Raw genomic sequence first — 22154 nt, 5'->3', positions numbered from 1 at the left:
CTTTCCTATTCAGGCACTTCGGATGGTTGTGCACTATTTGTTGTTTTCAATTTGTCACGAGCAAAGCAGTTCATTGGTTTTAGGGTGTCCCAGAGGAAAGGGGAGGTTATGCACACTGGGTGCCTGGGACAAGCACGGAAGAATAGAGGGTCCAGCATGCTAGGTTAGAAAACACATATGCCTCTCCCATGACTTGCTTTAGGTGATGCTAAAATTGTAAAACTCAATAGAAAGAGACAAATACAGTGGTTCGCTAAAGAATGCTGACACTTTCAGCTTTGTATTTTATATGCTTTTCTTTGTCTACCTGCCACCCTCATTGTTGTCTTTTTGGGTTTTGACTTTGTTTTCTTTCCGTCGATGTACTTTGCATCACCACCTAGCACAGGACTTTGCAAATTGGAAATTCCCTCACCGTTTTTTGAACAGACAAGTTCACGTCTGCAATGGGGAGTGATTCTGGCGGCATCTCTTCCTTAACCTGCTGAGGTTTAGTTTTCTTATCTGTAAAATGGGAATAGCATTCCCTGCTTTTTCTCCCTCAGAGAATTCTTCTGCGTTTGAAAAATCCTTAAGAGGGCTTTGTAGTTTGTGCAGCATGACACAGATATAAAGGCTTATTAAATGGCTTGGAACATTCCATAGAAAGAAAAACTGCCAGCCCCAGATATTGTTAGAAATGTTCTTAGACATCGACACTCCTCATTTTTCACATGTGCTTTTCAAAAAACCTGTTTTCTCCTGATTGGTGTGGGAGATTATGGGAAAATTTAAATCTTCCAACTGACATACTACTGTTAGCACTTGACTAATTAAGGACATCCTCGGACCAAAATAATCCTTTATGCAATTTTGGTCCCAAAGCCTGCACTCTCACAAACCTGGTTCGCAAGCCAAGCTGCTTGGCTTGATGCCTGCAAAACTTGTGCTGGAGGACTTGGCAGTCTTCTTTGGAACTGCATGGACCAAACCCTTCTCATCAAATTGTGCACTGGGGATAGTTCTTACCCCACCCACCATGATGGTGTCAAACTCCGGAAACAGGAGCGGGGACTCTTCGACCGACACCTGTCTTGGGGTCCTCATGGTCATGTGGTTTGAAAGCAGCATTTTACCTGTAGCTCTGCCCCCTGAGGACAGGCTGTTTGGCTAAATATGCCCCATTCTGAGGGCAGGTATAGAGTTTAGGTATAGACAATGTTTTTGTCTTTGTGGGGTGGGAAACCCCTGTAATGGATAGGCTTTCTGGAAGGTTAAAAACTTTTTTCTTCTTTCTTTAGTTATGCTTGTGATATATCCTAATAATTAAATGGGTTTCCTTGCTCACCACTAAGACAGCTGTTCTCTTCCTTAAATCCCTAAACACTGTCTTTTCCTTAGCTTCTATATACATGGGCAAGTTTGTGGCCGAGGAACTAAAATGTTGGGGGGAAAAGTACCTACGTTTGACAAATTTATTTATTTATTTATTTATTGGTGATAAACTAGGTACTTGCATTTTACCTGGTTCTTGCATATTGGAGAAAGTTTTAGTTGTTTTTTGGTAGATTCTTTACTCTGCAGACAGTAAGAATATGAACACAGTTTTCAAAGGACTCTAATCACTGAAATATCTGATCTAAAGAGACGAGAGTGAATCAGCTGTTGTGTCTGAGTTTGTTTCCCACCTGTTAACAAAAAATGCCATTCTTAATCCAGTTCAGTATTGGATTAACTTTAAAAAAAGATATGTCTTCTTGGTTTATGAAGTTTGTAGTTACATTGGATAACAGTATGCACTGAAAGGAAATAAAGACGGATAGGAATTCTTCTGCTTTAATTTTTCCATTTGTTTTTTTGTACGAGTTTATAGAAAAGAGACTTAAAACCAATCCTAGCATTAAAGGGCAACCTCCTCTAAAGATGCCCAGAGTGTTTGAATTTCCCTGTTGTCACGTATTTCACGCGTGGGGGGAGAAATCTGCAACACTGGTGGTACATATGTCTTTCCGTGATTTGAATCAATTTGTTTAGAAGTTTTCTGCCCTTCTTTTTTAAATGAGTTTTTATTAATATAAAAATCGTATCGTTGACTTACAATGTTGTGTTCATTTCTGCTGTACAGCAAAGTGAATCAGTTCTACATATACATACATCCACTCTTTTTTACATTCTTTTTCCATGTAGGCCATCACAGAGCACTGAGTAGAGTTCCCTGTGCTCTACAGTAGGTCCTCATTAGTTATGTATTTTATATATAGTAGTGTGTAGTTGTCAATTCCAGTCTCCCAACCAATTTATCCCCCCCCCCTTTTTATCTAGGGTTGGTGTCTCACCTTTTACTGAAGTCTTCATTATACGGGCATTTCTCAGCTTGGACGTATGAGCTACCATCTTCCTTGAGTGACTGTTGTTTTTTCTGGCCTCTCTGCTTGAAGTGTGACCCTGGCATCTTCACTGTTTGCCTTCCCCCGCCTCACCTCAACTTTTAAGAAAACACGTCAAACTGAATTTGTCCAAATCTTGGTTCCACCACTAGTAGCTATGGTATTTACTGGGCAAATTAAAATAAGTCTCACAGAGCCTTAGTTTTCTCATCTAGAAACTGGGGCTAGGAATTGTCCTGAGAACTAAATTGGAGAATACATATACATCACCTGCAGTCGGGACTAGCACAGCACTGGTGATCAGTAGGTGGTCACAATTGATATTAGCAAATATTGCCTTTTGTCATAATCGGGCATCTTTACTGAGAGCTGAATTGCCTCCTTGGGATAATGGTTTTGTACCCAGAGAGCAACAAGGAGTGCGAAATGTATTTACACAAAGGCCATATTCTCTAGCGACTTGCCTTGGACTTAACAGTTGTCCCCCCTCATCCACAGCTTTGCTCTCTGAGGTTTGTTACCCTCAATCCAAAAATATTAAGTGGAAAGTTCCAGAAATAAACAGTTCTTAAGTTTTAGATTCCACACCATTCTCAGTGTGATGAAGTCTCACCATCCTGCTCCAACCCACTGGGAGTCACCCCTCTGTCCAGCGTTTCCCACCCATTTGTCATTTAGTAGCCATCTCGGTTGTGTCTTAGTATCACAGTGCTCGTGTTCACCTATTAAACCTTAAGTAAAATAGTAACATCTATTTTACTTAATGATGGCCCCAAAGCGTAAGACTAGTGATGCCGGCAATTTGGATGTGCCACGGAGAAGCCATAAAGTGCCTCCTTTAAGAGAGAAGGTGAGGGCTTCCCTGGTGGCGCAGTGGTTGAGAGTCCGCCTGCCGATGCAGGGGATGCGGGTTCGTGCCCCGGTCCGGGAGGATCCCACATGCCGCGGAGCGGCTGGGCCCGTGAGCCATGGCCGCTGAGCCTGCGCGTCCAGAGCCTGTGCTCCGCAACAGGAGAGGCCACAACAGTGAGAGACCCGCGTACCGCAAAAAAAAAAAAAAAAAAAAAAAAAAAAGAGAGAGAGAGAGAGAGAGAGAGAGAAGGTGAAAGTTCTCAACATAATAAGAAAAGAAAAAAAAATCATGTGGTGAAGTTGCTAAGATCTATGGAAAGAACGAATCAAGAAAAAAGAAATTCATGCTAGTTTTGCTGTCATACCTCGAGCGGCAAAAGTTATGGCCATAGTGCGTGATAAGTGCTTATTTAAGATGGAAAAGACATTAAATATGTCTAGCAAGATATTTTGAGAGAGAGAGATCACACTCACATAACTTACATTATAGTAATTGTTATAATTGTTCTCTTTTCGTGTTAGTTATTATCGTTATTCTCTTACCATGCCTAATTTAGAAATTACACTTTGTCTTAGGTATGTATGTATAGGAAAAAACATAGTATATATAGGATTCAGTAGGCATCCACTAGGGATTTTGGAACGTATCCCCTGTGGATAAGGGGGGACTACTATATATATCTCTTTTTTTTTTAATTTGATGTTTAGTACTTTCAGATTCAGAACTTTTCTTTGGTCTGCCTAGGCAACATTTTCTCCAAAACAAACATAAGAAGGCCCAGACCTTTCAGGCCTTAAACCAAGCTAGAGGTTAGGAATCCAGTATGAGAAACACCTAACTTTGAATGGGATTTCTCAGGAGAATTTTAACCATAAGGCAAAGATAAGAGTCTGAATTTGTTTAGCTTCTGAAAAGTGGGGAGTTTTTTTTCCTCTCCCTCAAAGAGGCCTATCTTATTGGAAAGGCCACTTTTGAAGAGTTTCAATACCTGAATGAGTCCAAGGAGTGTGAATCTGTAAAATGCTTTTTGGGTTTTGAGTGTAAGGGTTTTCAGCACGAACTACCTCAGGGGGGCCTATTGGTAATGTGCGTCATCTCCTGATAGACTGAATTTGGAGAATATTTCTCTAAGAGTGTAACACACCACACAGAGACTGCACATACTAAAATTTAATGTTACACTTAATATGCTGAACAGAATGACTTACCAGTTTTTGAGCAAAACATCCAGATGTAATCATGGAAATTCAACCATAAATTCTAGGTTCACCTGAAAATAATTGTTTTCTCCTAAGGGGAAAAAGATAACATATAGAGAACAATACTAGTTCTCAAAACTAGTTCTCAGAACAAAACCTGAATTTGTTTTTCTCAAGTTTTTTATTCGATGTTTATTTTATATTGGTCTATTGTTGATTTACAATGTTGTGTCAGTTTCAGGTGTACAGCAGCCAAGTGGTTCAGTTATCCATATACATACATCTGTTCTTTTTCAGATTCTTTTCCCGTCTAGGCTGTTAGAGAATACTGATAGAGTTCCCTGTGCTCTACAGTTCTGTATTCAAAAACTAGGCATTGGACCATTTTTTCTAAGGGGTAACGTGAGTGAAAGGAAATGACAACTGTTTACAGATTTTGGCAACATTGAAGGCAGGGCCCTTCTCCTCATGTACAGCAACTGTGCTAACAGCTGCTTTTTTCTTTCTCCCCGGCTCCCTCCTAAAAATCCTCCTACCAGGTTTTTGAGTCATGATGCAAGAATCTGGGACTGAGACGAAAAGTAATGGTTCAGCCATCCAGAATGGGTCAAGCGGCGGCAACCACTTATTAGAGTGCGGCGGCCTCCGGGAAGGGCGGCCCAACGGGGAGACGCCAGCCGTGGACGTGGGGGCGGCCGATCTGGCCCACGTGCAGCAGCAGCAGGTACTGAGCTCTGGAGCGGGGGCTGTGGAGGGCGGTGGGTGCCGATGCTACTGCTTACCCTGACGTTTGACCGCTGTGAAATGTCTGGTGCTCACCGGCTCTCTGACTGTAAGCACCGTCTTTGAAGCCACTAGCGCACCAGGGCCCCAGTGACTGGCTTTAAGAGACGGAACCGCCAAGGGCTTGAGAAGTAGAGTCTTGGAAGCCCCCTCTGTCTTGGGGAATGGTGGTTGAAAATGAGGTTGGGTGGACCTCTGGCCACTTCCTTTGAGCCTCTAACATGTCAGCCTAAAGTTTAACTACTTGCAATAAAACAAATCTTTGGAGAAATGGTTCCCAGTGCTTGAATCAAAAAATAAATACATAGACTTATTAAGCCTTATGATGAGAGAAACAAAATAAGGGATCAAGGATAAAAGAGAAATGAGGGCTGTAAGAGAGAAAAGTAGGTGACTTAGGAGAATAGAAATAAATGGAAATACCCAAGCAGAATTGGGTAAATAACAAGACATCAATAACATAGGCATCGGTGTAAGAAACTGCTTGCTGCTACCTGGAGGAATTTAGGGAGATGGGCCACTTAACAAATGCTTCTTACATACATATGGCAGTTGGTATGTGACTAAATCCTGTTAATGTTTTAAATTCTCTCTTAGTGGTGGCTCCCCAAAATGCACATAAGTTGCAATGTATTCATTCTGTTATATCCTTTGTAGGCATTTAAGTGGGTACCTGGGAGTGACTGGTAAAATGTTTCCAAATGTTAAAGGGTGTGACCCAGAAAATGGCATTGTGTGGCCAGTGTCGATGCAGATTCAAATAAGTAAATAGCATTTGCTTGAAGATAAGCATTGTTTTCCCAGCCTCTCTTGTAATTAGGAAATATTGTTTGTTTTTGTTAATGCTAACAGATGATTTTTGTTGCATTTTAGTGTTTGATTAATTTATTCAGTACAACGTAATGGTGCCATTTGGAAAAAGGTGTAAAAAGAATTGTGCATCTTTGGACTTTCTGAGTGAAACGGAAATTGCTGGGGGTTGAGGGAAGAGAAAGAAAAACACAAACCTTTTCTCAAACCATTTTCTTGGAATCTATATCAGAGAAGCCAAGGCAGTCCCTTCTTGTTTTAGGGATATAGCCTTTGACAGGCTCTAAAACATGTATTATTTTCTCCTTACTAAGAATTTTTTACAAATAAGGAACCATTAGATTGTTAGTCTATCAGAAGTTGGTGGAACCAGCATGGGACAATGGAATCTGTCCGGGAAAGATACAACAGAGAGAAAGAGAAGGAAACTAACAGACAAGCTAAGGTCTTAATTCAGGGACTTGAAGTGATTTGATCTCTATTTTAGTGGCAGCTCAAATCCGATAGTGCCTGCTTCCTGGGCATCACATCAGCTGGGATTTATGATGTATGTTGCGTATAAACTTTGGGCACTTGCATTAGTGCAAATGGCCAAATTCCACCCAATGCGGTTATTAACAAAACCTATCAGTATATGGTAGAAGGGTATCCATGTGTTTGTGTATTTGTTCATTTGATATTCTCAGATGTTTATGGTTCTATTGAGAATAAATAGTTGGTAATTTGGTTTGCCATTTTCTGTGCCCTTACCATACAGAGGCCAAGGTCAACTGTTTCTTTTTCTTTCTTTTTTTTTTTTTTTTTGCGGTACACGGGCCTCTCACTGTTGTGGCCTCCTCCTCTCAACTGTTTCTTTATGGAGTGGTTGAATTGGGGCTATTGACTGATGTGGTATGAACCCTGAGTAATTAGTATTTAGATTATGTTAATTGGATAAATGACAATTAACTTCTTCTGATTTTTATTTGAAAAACTGAAAATCATCCACTATCTCAAAGTTGTAAGCCTGCCAAAAACTTTACTTTTATATCATCAACACACACACACACACACACACACACACACACACAGCCCGACCCCACGAACAGCAACCACAAGTTGACCTCACAGAAGAAACTTGTATACATGCATTTTAACAGCATCTTCTTTGAAAACCATCAGTAGCAAAATTGGTTATTCATGTCTTCCCTCTTTATCTGGACTGTGACCACTTTGGAAATTACGTTGTTATGGATTATTGGTATAAAGGTAAATACCTTTTGATTGTACTTCGAAGTGCTTTTAATATTTTTATAACAATTTTATTTCTAATTGCCAAGGATATGTTTTGGGAAGGAAGAAAGCAGTTGGGTCTATCATTGTGGCTAAAACCCCACATATTGTGGTTGGCAGGCCTTTTTGGTCTTTTAAAATAAAATACTGACAGCTGTGTGACTTCCCTAAGTGTATGATGAGGCTCTTAACAGGTTGTTGGGGGGAAAGAAAATCTGTAGATGAAATAAGAAAAAAACCCCGACAGGATTGAAAAAAGTTTTACGGGACTCGCATCATCAGTTTTCTAACAGACTGAAAACTGCTACAATTAAACAGTTTGGAGAAATCCGAATGTCAGCGTGATGGACGTGGGTTGTCTTCGTCATTTTTATTCTACAGGTTTTTACTTGAAGTGAGAATACCAGCAATGAGAAAATCACAGCCATGCTGAATTCATTACTGCGGTAGTCACACAAAACCACGGATAAAATTTCAATAACTGCAGGCCACAGTTGAGTAAACAGTTGCACTGAAATTTAATTCCTGTTGACTTTTCCCCCATTCCTCGCCAGGGGCACATTCTGACTCTGTAGTACAAAGACAACAGGGGTTACAGCTTTGATTAATGTAGGACAGTGGAAGAGAATTAGAACTGTAAAATATGTTAGAAGTCCATGGAACAAAAAGATCTGGCTTAAAAGGACTTGGTATAAAAATGAGTTAATTATGCTGTGTATGAAACTGAATGTTCTAGGATTTTCCAGTTGCACCAGTACAATCATTGACGATATAGGGAGAATTTTTACCTAGTGCCAGGATTTAAAATACAGAAATGCAAGCCTCTCTGTGTTTGATCGATATTACCAAAGATAATTACGAATGAGAGCAAGTGCCCTTTCAGGATGGAGAGCTTTCACGACGATTTGCTGTGAAGTGAGTGACTTCTGTGCTGGGTTTGGTCTATAGGTTGGTTAAATTGGGTCCAAACAGACTTGTGTGTGTGTGTTTAATTATGTTGTTGACCACCTAGAAAAATGGGAGAAATCTGGCTTTTACATTTTCTCTTGAAAAATCAGCAGATCTGGTAACCGTGGCCAATATTCCTACAAGGGTAACGATTGCTGGGAGATGAATTGCTACTAAGTCAGGGAGCCTGTAGCCCGGCAGTCAGCCTGAGTTCCCACCCAGTACCTTTGCTGACTTGTACCCTCTAGGCAGTGGAGTTGGTGATTCTTTTCTGGAAGTTGCCATCATCACTCAGAAGCCACCGGCCAAGGAGAGGTGCTACCATTAGCTGGAGGAGCCCGCCCACACACTCGCAAACTGTCTTCCTTCCTCAGAACTAAATGTATTATCTCTGTAATGTTTCAACTCTACTTATATCTGGGGCATGAAACTCTTATAACAATAGTTTTCTAATAATATAATTTGATAATGCTTCTGAACATTTTCTTTTAGCCATTGAATAATTCTTTACCCAGTACCATCACTGCTTTTTATTTCCTATTATCCCTGTCCCATTTCTAGGTCTGTGAAAGTTCTGTATTGGATATGGACTACTCCATTATGAAACTCAGCAACAAATACTATTACCAATTACTCAAGTTTTTTTTTTCTTTCTTTCGTAAAGAAAGGATTTTAAAATGTCCAGAGCAATTTCACAAACTGTGTGGATTAATGCATTTTAAAAGTCTTGAATTTTAGAAAGCAGGATTTTATTTCCATATTGCTGCAAATGAGAGCTTTTTCAGATAAGCATATTACATAGAGCATAATGTTTAGAAGTTTCTCCATATACAGCATATGCTGTCAGGTCAATTAACAGAATGCATACTAGAAAATGTTTATTCAATAAAAATGAATAGCTGTTAAATAAAACAGCTATTTCTTAGCAACATTCCATTTAATGATGGGCTTTTTTTCTTTTCTTTTTTTTTTTGGTACCACCTGGCACTTTTATTGTCTGCAGATCAGTGTAGGGAGAGCTTTGCTTGCTAGAGTGCTGAGGTGTGGCTGTCGTTTTATATGAGAAGGGCAGTTTAGAAGTAGTCTTGTGAGAAGAACATTTAAAAAAAATAAACTAAATATGGAATTCAAAGATATATTATTTGGCGAGTGTGGACAAGTGATGTGTTTGCTTCATACTGCTTCTTTGACATTTGGTTTAAGGTGTTGGACCTTTTAGCCCAAAAGACGTACACATTTCATGTTAATAATTTAAAAGAAAAAAACAATCGATGACTATTAAGGAGGTAAAAGAAATAGAAAGGATAGGAAGCTTCTGCAAAATCATGAACGAGAAGGAGGAGGATCCACTGGGTTGAATTTTGCCAATGAGCCATTGAAGGAGGTAAAAGATGAGTCATTACACAGGACCAGAGACGCTCAGAAATTCTTCTCTTTGTTGTCAAAATGGCAGAATGAATCCCTTCCTTTAGTTTTTGTGACTGAAGTTACTAGTGGATATCGAACAGAACAGGGAGAATGTCCTACCAACATTTCAAATTTTAAGTGCCTCTGTAGAAAACAATGCCTGGAAGAAATAGCTGTCAGTGTGTGGATGGGCCGTAAGGTCGTATGATAGGGGCCCTCCCTTTGTTTCTCATTCTCCTCCCATCTTTCTGTGGGGGACCGTGTTAAATTCCAGTGGCCATCCTTTGCTTGTTTACCCTTCTACAGAGGGAAGCCCAGGTGATTAGGTATGTATCTGTAGGTGCAAAGATGAGGTATCAGTGGCCAGTTCAGCCTTACCATTCTCTTTTTCTTTGAAAAAGGTTGCTTATGAACTTTGTAGGGAATCCCCTCCAATTCCCATTGTAGCAGCCAGGGACTGTGTCTGGAAGGGAGGGTCTCTGGACGCCCCTGGAAGGGTAAAGATGTTCAGCATCTTTGTATCCTAAGAGGGAAGCTTTCAGAAGAAAGTACAGAAGAAGAAGAGATTATTCATCTTTATTAAGTGCCCCCATGGGGCTGGGGACTGTGATAGGGGCCAGCGCCTTCCTTCACTCATAGATGAAGACCAAGCTATAGTTTTCAATTATAAAATTAAAAAAATTTAAAGGAATTGCTCTGCTCAGATAGCCTCTTCTGGGATACAAGGTAGAGTTCAAATACTATAGACAATATTGATGGTCAAAAATATTTTGTAGGAATCAATGCCACCAAAATGTTAGCGAAAATCAAACAAATTGAAACGGAACAGACAGAAATTCAGATGATTCCTACAAATAAAGAAAAAGCAGCCACAACAATAACAGACTTGCACTTTTTCTCAATTCCTTTCGTGGCTGTTTCTGGAAAAGGCATCTTTCCCCCTGAATGGTAAATTTAGTTCTCTACTCTGTTGTTTAGGTCTGCCTTCCATCCAAATATTGTTGTCAAAGATTTATGTAACTCGGGATGTGAGCCTTGTATGAAATTCTTTCAAGTTCTGATTTCTGAACAGTTGTGTGTCATTAATCTCTCCACTGAAAATTAAGATGGCCCAGAAAAAAAAAGAGTCGTGTACATAAGAGAGTGTAGTACTAGAAACCCAGATGCTGCATTTCACTGTGAGTGAAGTATACCTTCTTGACTTGAAGCAAAGGCATTGCTCCTTTGAGAAGGTAATTTTCAGCCCTGACCTGTGAGCTCATAATAATAGTAAAGAAAAAAATACTCCCTATCTCTTGTCTAATCAGAAATCTTTTTGAACTTTCAGGAGGGATGACTTTAATGGTAATTTGTTGACAGATTAGCTTCCGTGATTGCAGAGAGTTTGTTTTGCAAAACTGGCAGGCTCCTATCTGTTCTCTGAAGGCAAGCAACCCACTTTGCTGTTTTGCAAGTGCCTGTCTTTATTGACAACTAGTGCTGAAGAGGCAGAATTGGTATGTTTGTGTAATGTAAACCTATAGCTCGCCTGATGGAGTCTAGTGTCCTTTTAGGTAGTGCACAGATTGCTTGATAAAAAGGGTTACAAGGTGACTGCTTTTATGACAAAGTAGAGTAGCAATATAAATGCAAGTGGTAGATGAAGCAGGAGAAAAGGAAGTTTATATAGGGAACTGAACCCCGTATTAGAAAGTTTCTTTTCATCACTTGGTTTTTGAACTCACATCTATTGTAATCATGAAGTGTTACTTGTACCATTCCAGAGACCCTTTGCTAAATACTGTGTTTGATTTGGTTCGTGGAAATACAACTGTATTTTTTTTCCCCCTCTCTCACACGAAAATGTGGTGAAGAGAGTTTCACATGCTGGCCTGGCCTCAGCTTTGGTTCAAGGCGGCTGCTAAATGGACTGCAAAACATGTCTTAACTTTGTTTCTTAGCTTGCAGGTTCTTGAAATTCATTTATTCATTTGTTTGCCTATTTTCATTTCATCTCTATGGCGTCATGCCTATGTGTGACGAAATGTGGGGGACCACGTTGCTATGTGAGGTGCTGGGAAAGTATGGGAGCATCACTTGGGGGTCTCTTTGGCTGGAGCCTGAAAAGTGAGCCTGGAGGGGTGGGAAGGTGGGTAGAAGCTGAACTGAGGTCAGTTTGCGGGAGGCTTGAGTTCCTAAGCCAGGGGGAGGTTTCCAAGCTTAAAAGAAAGACCATCCAAGAGGTGGTGGACTGAAGGTAAAAAAGAAGGTTGGACCCGGCCTGGCTTGGAAGGAAAGAGATCTGGAGAGATGAATCGTAGTGACGAGGCCATTGTACTTGGTCCTGGATTTAGCAGTGGGACACCAACCCAGGCCTTATGTCATTGAGGGCACCATGTTGTTGACCCTGCCTTGTTCCCTGCATTTCTCCTCCTGCCTTGGAAGCCCTTGGTCAGCTGTCAGCCCCATAAGCGCAGGCATAGGCCTTTCTCATCCCCTGATATTCATTCCTCAGCACAGAGCACAGTACCTGGCGGAGAGTGGTTCTTAGCCTCTGTGAATGAATGTGAATGAATGAAACAGAAGGAGAAAGGAAGGCCTGGGTCACGAGCAAGCGTTCAAGGGCATGTTGGCAAATCGACAGTGCCTTTTGGAATAGGAGATGTGAGGGCATCAAGAAGTGGGAGTTATGAGGGGTGATTCAAGATTTCCAATCTGAACGACAGGCAAAACAGTGCACCGTGAAACAAAGAGAGAAGGGCAACGGGAGGAGAAGCCAAGCTCCTTTCTACCTGTTACTAATCGGTTATTATGATATGATAAAGAAGGCACAAACATAATTTGTATATAAAGGGTGGATTTATTTTGGAAAAGTCCCGCTTTTGTTTCAAGGCTGTTTAAAAAAGAGACACCCTCCTATGTCACTCAAACTCGCTACTTTGATTGTATGTGTTTATTCAGATTAAAATTATCGAATATTTTCCCTTTAGCCTCTGCCAGTTACTAATGAGTATATCTTCTAAAAGTCACATGGGAAGTGCTGATAAACTGCTTGTGTTCCTACTGATCAGGGAATGCGCTTATCTCTCTTCGAGAACAAAACTACCAAGTTAGATCTTTGATAAAGTGTCTCATATTGACACAGGTTTCTCAGATGAATTTGTTTTTTTGAGGTGAAGGGAGTGCCTGTTGTGTTTCCTTTGTTGGAAAAATACAACGTGTAATTATTAAACAGTTGGTGCTATTGGAAGACCTATTTAGGGGGTATAGATTCAACTGCTGAGGGAGAGCAAGGCTTGTTTGTGAGTTGAAGTTGAGCCCTGGGTAGAGGTGGGTGGAGGGAAGGAAGCTCTGTTCTCTTTAATCCTTCTCGAGAGAGTATTTTCCAGTATCTTCTATATAAACTGACAGCGCACATACTGACTTCGGAGGCGATAGGATTTTTTATTTTGTGAAGTTGGTAACCCTAAGGTTCTCCCTGAATTAACTCTGTATCCCCATTTTTAGACTGTGCCTTTGAGACTGTACCCAAAATAAAATGAACTTCCTGACGCAGATTCATCTTCCGCAGAGTTTCCTAAAGTAGACTGTTTATTACACCCTTTCTCATCCACGCAACCATAAGTAATTGTCAGAATCATGTCGCTTGTCAGGAGAGGCAAGTGTCAGCTGTTCTGAAATCGGCGTTTTTGTCACTGTACCTTCTCTCACCCCCAACACCCCTCTCTCCACATTGAAGGGAAGGTGACATGATGTCTTAGTCATTCAAATCCAATAACTTTTAATCTGAAGGTTAAGTAGTGAGATATAAACTAAGAGATGATAATATCAATTTTATGTTCACTGAAGGGCACAGTATACCTCTTTCTAGTGTGGAGGGAAAATTGTGCGTAAAATGTCTTTTGCTTCTCAACAGCAGAGCCAGGCCTCTCAGAGCCAAAGGAAGAAAGAGTTTTGGAAAAATTTAATAAAATAAGACGTAACATCCTAGAACAGGGCAAAAGTAGCCTTTTATTGTTGTAATGATTGTGTTATTTTTTCAAGGTTGCGTGGTAGGAAGTAGTTCCATCTTTATAGCCTCTTGTATTGACTCCTGTTATCCTCTCTATGAACTCAACACCCTTTTCAAGGTTAAAGACTGGGAGAGAATGACATAATGCTCATTCTTTCCTGACTATTTTTGGTCCTAATGTGTATGATAAATAATACTGTGATAATATTGCTTAACTTGCCTCATTTTTTTTCCCTCCTCGTGATGATATTTCCATTTCCACGCAATAGAAATTCAACATGCCAAGGTACTAAGTGAAAATGCCTTGGCAACATGCATTTTTATCATGATCTGCTGATTTATTTCGTTAGATTTACACTTGTCTTAAAAACACAAAGTTTGTGCTGTGTATTCTACGGATATGTTATGGGCATTTATATACAGACTTACTGTACCATTAATATGCTGTAAGAGGGAAAGAAAGGCATCATGCATAAACTGGGTATGCGATATTCCCCATTATAATTGTCAAGATGATATCCTGTAATGTAGTGATTCACAATTATAATTGTCAAGATTGCATTCTGGAATTATTTTAAACTTGTCTCAGCCATTCATTACCCATTACCTTTTTTGGGTAAGTTCTAGGTATAAAGCATTGTGTTGAACCTGCAGACCATACTGTGGGTCGGTGGACTAAGGCAGAGGCCAAATCTGGCCTGCCACCTATTCTTTGAAATAAAGATTCTGTTGGAATACAGCCATGCCCCTTTTTTCTGTGGTCTACAGCTGCTTTCTCTCTACCACAGCAGAGGGGAGTTGTTGCAACGGAGAATGTATGGCTCACAAAACCTAAAATACTTATTACCTGGTCCTTTATGGAAAAAGTTTGTTGACCCCCTGGATTAGTGAATGGCAGACGTGGCAAGATATGGCTTCCAGAACCTTCTATTCTTACTGTCAAGTAACAAAACTGAAGGATCATTCCCTCCTTTTTTTCTAAAGTATCCATATATATGTATATATCTCATACTTTAAGACTTCTTTTGCATTTTCTAAAATGGTAAATTAACGGGTAGTTGTCATCATACCTGCAGGGTTGCTTTCTAATCCTTTAACTGTGTGCATCTTACAAATGAAAAGTTTTGGCACAGTTGGTGGTTAGAAGAATCATCAGCCAGCCTACTAAGAAAATGGAGGGTGGGACACTGAAGGAGTCACTTGAAGAGCAGACATCTTTGGCCGTGGTTCTCCTACCAAAGAAAATTCGCATTAGAAAGTAGCATGTCTTACGTTCGTAGTCTCTTGGTTGGCTAGAAGATGCAAAGAAATGTCCTCAATAACTCCCTGCATTCGTAAAGTTCATGAGCTAATTGGACTAGAACAAGACCTAAACATGTGCATTAAATACTAGTAACAATTTCAAAGCACCTGAAGATAAGCTGTGGAAGAGATGCAACTGATTAATCGACAGATAACTTGATTTAAGCCATAAATCTTCAGTAACCCAGAGAGGAAGAGTTTATTTGTGTCTGTATTGGTGGAATTTTTGAAGACACTGATAAAACTGAGGAAACAGTAACTCAGTATGTGCACACCCGCTGATTTAGTTTAACCCTTTCAGTCAGGAGATGATGAATAGAAGGTTATATACTGAGCTATGTGGATTTGGCTTATGACTTAGATACTAAGTGGCCAAGAGGTGTATCTTTGCCATTTTGTCATTTTTAATTTGGTGAGAAGCAAGGGTGGTTTTCTATTGTGGAAGGCCTGGAGGCATATGGTAAGTAGAGGTCATTTTATGCTGGATGCCAGCATCTGAGTTGATTGGTCTCCAGGAAATGGTCCGGGGCCTATCTGTTTACACAGACCATTGCCTGAGTTGAGTGTATGATTTCCAGAGATTAGATGAGAGCTGGCAAGGCTGGTCATTTGGTTGGTGGTGTCCGTATTTCACATACTTTTATATTGAATTTTAGCTCATTCACCTCTATTCATCATATAGCTAGAACAACTGAAACCATAGTACCTTATTTTAACATAGTTGTCAAATTTGAAGATCTTTACTCAATCCAGCTATTTTAATGAACTGACGGTCTTTCCTAGAAAATGCACTGGCCCGGTATTTTCTCCCTTCTGCCTTTCTTCTTTCTTTTCTTACCTTCTTGTTTGTTTCTATTTTTAAGTTTGTTATCAGGTGACTTATCATTCTGCAGGATCTCCCAATTAGTGAAAAATCTCTTTACTCTTCCAGGTAGGTGGGTTTCTCTGCCCTAGGTCATATCATTAATTCCATGATTCTTATATTGTTCACCTTTTTAAGGTCCCTCCTTTGTGAATCTGATGAAACCTGAGCACCTTTCACTCTGAAAAGTGTGTGTATACGTGTGTGTTTGTGTAATTTTGCAATTACAGTTTCATGTGCATCCCACCCCCAATTAAAACACTCTACAGCCCATACTGCATGTTAATTAGATTTGCTAGCTGGTTCAGTGTTTTGACAAATGTTTCCAAATTTTTCTATGTTTAATTAATGTTAAGTGTATTAGTAACCTATCTCTAATTTGGAAAAGGTTTCCTCTTTTGGCTGTAAATGCTTACCAATGTGTCCCTGGAATTAGTTCTTGGATATCTTAAATGTAGCACTATAAATGCCAGCTCTGAAGGAAACTTTGGAAAATAAGGTCATATAAAGCACTCTGCACAGGTCCTGAGAGTCATTTTATGTTTATTCATAGGCATTCACCAGGTTTACATACTCTTGAACTTTTCTAACTGAAGAACACTATATACTAGTTGGAAGATCTTTGACCACATTAGCAAAGATTACAGTAAATGATGCATACAGCCCTGGCACCCCCTTATGTGGCTTATATAAACTTGTGTAGCCCATTCTGGGGACAGTTTAGTGTTGTGTAGCAGGAGGCTTAGAACAGTCACGCCCTTTGATTCAGGGTAACGCTTTTACTGAGCAATTGTATAGCATTCAGCAGCAGTTCTCAAACTTTTTATAGGTATGGCAATCATTTAGAGGACGACGTCTTAAAGCAGATTGCAGGACCCACCCTCAGAGTACTTTATTCTGTAGATCTGGGATGGGGCCCAAGAATTTGCATTTCTGGTGCTTCTAACCCATTCTCTGCTGCTGGCTAGGGCACACTTGATAACCACTGGAAAAGGCAGAGCATCTAAAGGCATAAATGATGGAGCCAGCTTGTTTGGCCTCAGTCATGACTCTGCACTGCCACTTACTAGTTTGGTGATTGCACAAGTCAGTTAATTTCTCTGCGCCTCAGTTTACACATCCGTCACATGGGGATGATATCAGCGTTTAATATTCTGAGTATATGGGTCTGTAAGTGTTAGCTGCTGGTATTCTTATCTTTAGCATCATCATCATCATTAGGAATTTAACCTACAGAAATAATGTGACACTATATAATGTGACACTAAATAATGTGACAGAAATAATGTGAAGCAAACGGAAGGATTTATACCTGAAGATGTTCATTATGGTCATATTTATGATATGGTAGTATTTATGATACGAAAAATAAAAAATACCCTAAATCACTGACATTAGAAGAAAGGTTAAATAAATGGTTATACATAAGTTAGAAGTAATAAGTACCCATTAAGACTCACACACTTATAGAATATTTAATAACTTTATCAATTATAAACATTTTTAACTTAAAACATTATAGTACAGTAATTGGTGGGAGAAAAAAACCTGAAAAAGCCCATTAAAAAAGTTACCAGTAGTTTTTGTATGTTTATGGGATTGTACTTTTTTTTTTTTAACATCTTTATTGGAGTATAATTGCTTTACAATGGTGTGTTAGTTTCTGATTTATAACAAAGTGAATCAGTTATACATATACATATGTCCCCATATCTCTTCCCTCTTGCGTCTCCCTCCCTCCCACCCTCCCTATCCCACCCCTCTAGGTGGTCACAAAGCACCGAGCTGATCTCCCTGTGCTCTGCGGCTGCTTCCCACTAGCTATCTGTTTTACGTTTGGTAGTGTATACATGTCCATGCCACTCTCTCACTTCGTCCCAGCTTACCCTTCCCACTCCCCGTGTCCTCAAGTTATGGGATTGTACTTTATTTTGTATACTTTTCATTTTTCTGTATATTCGAAAATTTCTGCAGTGATATTTGTTGCTTTTATAATTCAAAAGTTATTATGTAATGCACATTCACACTGAAAACTTTTGTGAGTGTATAGAAATGGCAGAGACTACCTGTCCCTTGAGCAAGATTTATATGTATTTTATGCAATATATTTATATAGTATTTTATATAAATATAATACAAATTTAATATAAATTTATAAAATAATATAAATAAAATATATAAGTATATCTTTTACATATTTATATTTTAAAAAATTTTTGTACAGAATTCAAGGGATACATTTTTGTAGTTACAAGATTTCCTCCCATGACACGTTTGTGTTTTCAGTGGCACGTCTTCTCCCTAGTGCTGTCTCTCCACCAACTTCTAGTGCTTCCACCAACAAATTTGACAGCCACTAGCCATCCTTGTATACCACCATCAATGTGTGACAAAAGTCAATCTGTTGTCAATTGGAAGACTATAGATGAAAAAAAAATGCACTTAGGTTTCTCCACTGCTCCCCTATTCAAAGTTCCTTCCTTGTTTGTTTGGACTTTGTCCCGTATTGTAGTGACAATCATATACAAATATACCTAGTTGCTTACTCAATGTGTGCTGTTTCCACTTGAGATTTATTTCACTGCCCTAGGGAACTAGAAAAGGTAGGAGGAACATTTCATTCGAGACATTTTGAAATCCTACTGACAATGGTTTAAAACTCAACTCCAGCACTTACTGAATGCGGGAAGTTGAGCGAGTTATGCCAATCTCTCTGAGCCTCACTTTTCTCATCTGTAAAATGGGGCAATAGAAATAACTTGTAGAGAGGGTTTATGTGACGAATACACTGAAAAATAATATACATAAAGGCCCTAGCACGGTAGTTAGCCCTTTAAAATGTGCTCACAACACCATTATTGTCCTTGTTCAGTGCCTTTTGAGGACACGGTAAAGGCTTGGCTGACATCTTAGGGACCCAAAGATAGAGGTCGGGGAGATCCAAGTTGCTTCTCCAGACTGTTCCCATTCTTTTTTTTTTTTTTTTTTAATATTTATTTATGTATTTTTATTTATTTATTTATGGCTGTGTTGGGTCTTCGTTTCTATGCAAGGGCTTTCTCTAGTTGCGGCAAGCGGGGGTCACTCTTCATTGCGGTGCGTGGGCCTCTCACTATCGTGGCCTCTCTTGTTGCGGAGCACAGGCTCCAGACACGCAGGCTCAGTAGTTGTGGCTTACGGGCCTAGTTGCTCTGCAGCATCTGGGATCTTCCCAGACCAGGGCTCGACCCATGTCCCCTGCATTGGCAGGCAGATTCTCAACCACTGCGCCACCAGGGAAGCCCCCAGACTGTTCCATTCTTTAAGCTACTCCAGCCACTTCATATTCAAATCCAATCACCTTAGAACACTGTAGACGTTCAAGCTGGAGACCTCCAAGGTAACCCTCCTCCATGAATAGGGGAATTCTTGTGTCTTCCCTCACTGAGACAATTAATTGAAATAAGCACACAGGCTTGTTCGACAACCAAAACTCTTCATTTAGAAACCGACAACTACATGAAGACTGCAGAGAATCAGTTCTTGTAGGCAGTTAGTGCCCCAATTTACCATTCTAGAAAAGAAAACTCACATCCTAATAAATACAGAATTTCTCCTCCATACCTGCTAGCAACATTACTGAAGGGGCCCCTCACACAAATGTTTTAAATTTACAGGCAGAGTTAAGGGGACACAGTTTGCCTCCAGAATCTGAATTGAATCAGCGTTTTATTTCAGATAAAATCTTTGGGGCTCATAACTTAAAAAACACAACTTTTACTGGCATTACGCAATTTGCCACGGGTCATTTAGCAAAATGTTTGTATATGTAAGCCCAGGTTCTTCTTTTAAGAAAAAGGAGGAGGGGGAGGGCGGGGATTGGATTTTGCTAAAATCCAGGTGGTGTTTCAGTTTATATTTACTTTTAATTGGAAATCAAATACAGGCAAGGGAGAAGAAAAATCTACCATGTTTTCTTTACTAAGAGTATCCATTGGGGAGGGGAGGGACGCTGCCAGCCAAATTTTAAGAAGCAGCTTTTTTATTGGCATGTCTATTTTTTTTTTTTTCTGGCTAAATTCTTGTGCCTGCCTTTTCTTTTTTAACATCTAAGTTTTTACACATGGCAACAATTTTTTATGTCTCAATGCTCCATGCTGCCCTCCCTGTGTAATTTCCATGGGATTAGTACCTAGAACCAGGACAGCAAATAATTACACGCTACACATAACCAATAGCTTCCCTAGGCTGTTGTCTGGCAAGTCCCCTGTTTAGGTTCCAGTCTGAGATAGTATTTGATTCTTGTGGCCTGACTTGATTTGTGGAAGGCTGGGAAGTTTCTGAAGAATTAGAAACAGGAAAAAAAAAAATAGTGATTAAAAAAAGTTTTAAAGCTAGAATTTTAGAAGGTCCTCCAGTGTGTGGATATAACTAGCCATTGGTGCATTTTGGGAAACTACTATAAAATATTGGCAAAGAGACTGTGGCACAATTAGAAGATGGCCACGGAATGTGCTGGAAGAGGTACCTAGACAGGCACTTAATGCCACTAGTGCCTGCAAAATACCCCCATGTGCCAAAGCCAAGAGTGAAATCCTCAGTGCTAGCTCTGTGTGAGGCTTGGGTGTCATTCAGATGTTTTCCATTGAAAACTGAATACCAAATAATTTTGCATTTTCTACTGCACAATTACTTTACATGTTCATTGGAGAAAAATTAGAAGATGTAGCTAAGAAAGCTGAGACAAAAGAAATCATATCTCCTGCAATGTCATTTTACAAAGATAACAACTGTTGACATTTTGGTAGATACTCTGTAGCTTTTTTTTTTTTAATCATGCCTTTACATTTTTACATATTCGTTTCCCATTCCCACCATAGAACTATATAGATAAAAAAAAAACCATCTAGCAATAATTTGTTTACCAGTGGGAATGGTTAGGGTTAATTCTCTTACATGGTAGTTTACTTTTTCATCTCAATTTTAGTATTTTGTATTTATAGCTGTCGGGGAAAATGTGTGTTCTTAGTTTCAAATTTCATAGTTTAAGGGCTAACTAATGCTAGCTGGTTTCCCAACTCTACCCCCCCTCACCTTTTCCCAGCTTTGTCAAGTAATTCCGTATTTAGGCACATTACTTACAAATTATTTTGAAGAGGGAACACTCAACACAGGATGATGGTAGGTAATCTACCCGTTTTCAGTAAATGAGTGCGTTTCTTTATTTGATCCAAAATCTTAAACATTCCTATTGTCACAGATTTTTATACGTTTGAAATGACTAACATCACCAATAGTAATGGTATTAGAAGTAGTAGTATTATCAACAGCAAATTTATTGAAAGTGCCTTTCTTCCAGACTTGGGCTTGGTACTCCCACATATATTAGTACAGTTTGTTCTCACGTGCACCCTGTGAACTAAGTACTCTTAAAATTCCTATTCATCACAGAAAGATACATAATTAGCTGCCCAGGTTCACACTGCTTATAACTGGACCAGCCCAGCTTCTAACCCACATCTGCCTGAGCCCACAGCCTGAACCCTTCATCCCAGCCCGCGGTCTCCTCTGGTTGTGTTTATTGTGGTGACGATCAGGCCAGGCTGCAAGGATTTCTCCCACTTTCCTTGGCCTTCTTCCCATTGTGAGTACCCTAAAAGGTTGTCTCATTCAGAACTCTTTCGCTTCATCCCATCTTTTCTTGCTAAGTCCTGTAGGAAAATGCCAGATATTCCCATGGACAGAAGCTTTTCCATTTCCTCCCTTTCTTATTTTTATGTTGAGCCCCTATTTTTAGCAAACATGCCCACTTTTAAGCATCTGCATCTTGCAGCTTGGGTTTGTTTCTTTCCATTTCCAAGGGAGAGTCCTGCTTCACACCTGTTGCTGCATCCTTATAATGAACACCCAAGCCTGGTACACCCAGGCAGAAATGAGCGTGATTCTTTCTGTTTCCCAAACACTTCAATTGGGAGGCCTTTGTTTTCCTCCAGAAACGACAGAAATTCGGCAGCGCTGGTGGTGACGTTTACAGCATGCTGCAGGAAATAAAGCTCAAGTGTGAGGTTTATGAAAGATCGGGACCATACCTCCAACATGGAAACTTGTCGGATGGCTGTCTCTTTAGCTGGTCCGGGGGATGGAAGTGTTGGCTTTTAAGCAATGGGAAATCTGGCTGGATTAATAAGTCTGCACGTAATAAGCTATAAGCTGCTGTGGTTGCAATAGCTATTTTGTAGACAACTTAAAAGCAACCATTTGGGGTTGGACAAGTTGCCCTTTCTTGCTCTTGTGTTTGGGTCCATGGAAACAGAAGACTTAAAACTGCAAACTTTCTCCAGGTGCCCCAAACAGCTGTCACCGACTGACAGGGCTGGGGAAA

The 22154-nt window shown here is 39.9% G+C and overlaps 1 protein-coding gene across 5 annotated transcripts in view; it reads left to right on the top strand.

Annotated features, from left to right (window-relative positions):
- The window catches only part of FOXP1 (forkhead box P1), a 602050-nt gene that overhangs the window by 367549 nt on the left and 212347 nt on the right, over window positions 1-22154 (top strand). For all 5 annotated transcript variants that reach the window (XM_060111624.1, XM_060111623.1, XM_060111622.1 and 2 more), the window contains one exon: window positions 4958-5142. In XM_060111624.1, coding sequence (XP_059967607.1) covers window positions 4969-5142 — 174 coding nt within the window. In that variant the 5' untranslated portion in view covers window positions 4958-4968. The remainder of the gene's footprint in view (window positions 1-4957; window positions 5143-22154) is intronic.

Source organism: Mesoplodon densirostris, chromosome 10 (assembly GCF_025265405.1).
Source record: "Mesoplodon densirostris isolate mMesDen1 chromosome 10, mMesDen1 primary haplotype, whole genome shotgun sequence".
NCBI classification, from domain to species: Eukaryota; Metazoa; Chordata; class Mammalia; order Artiodactyla; family Ziphiidae; genus Mesoplodon; species Mesoplodon densirostris.
Note: the sequence above shows the minus strand (reverse complement) of the source record. Positions and strands in the feature narration are given on the sequence as shown.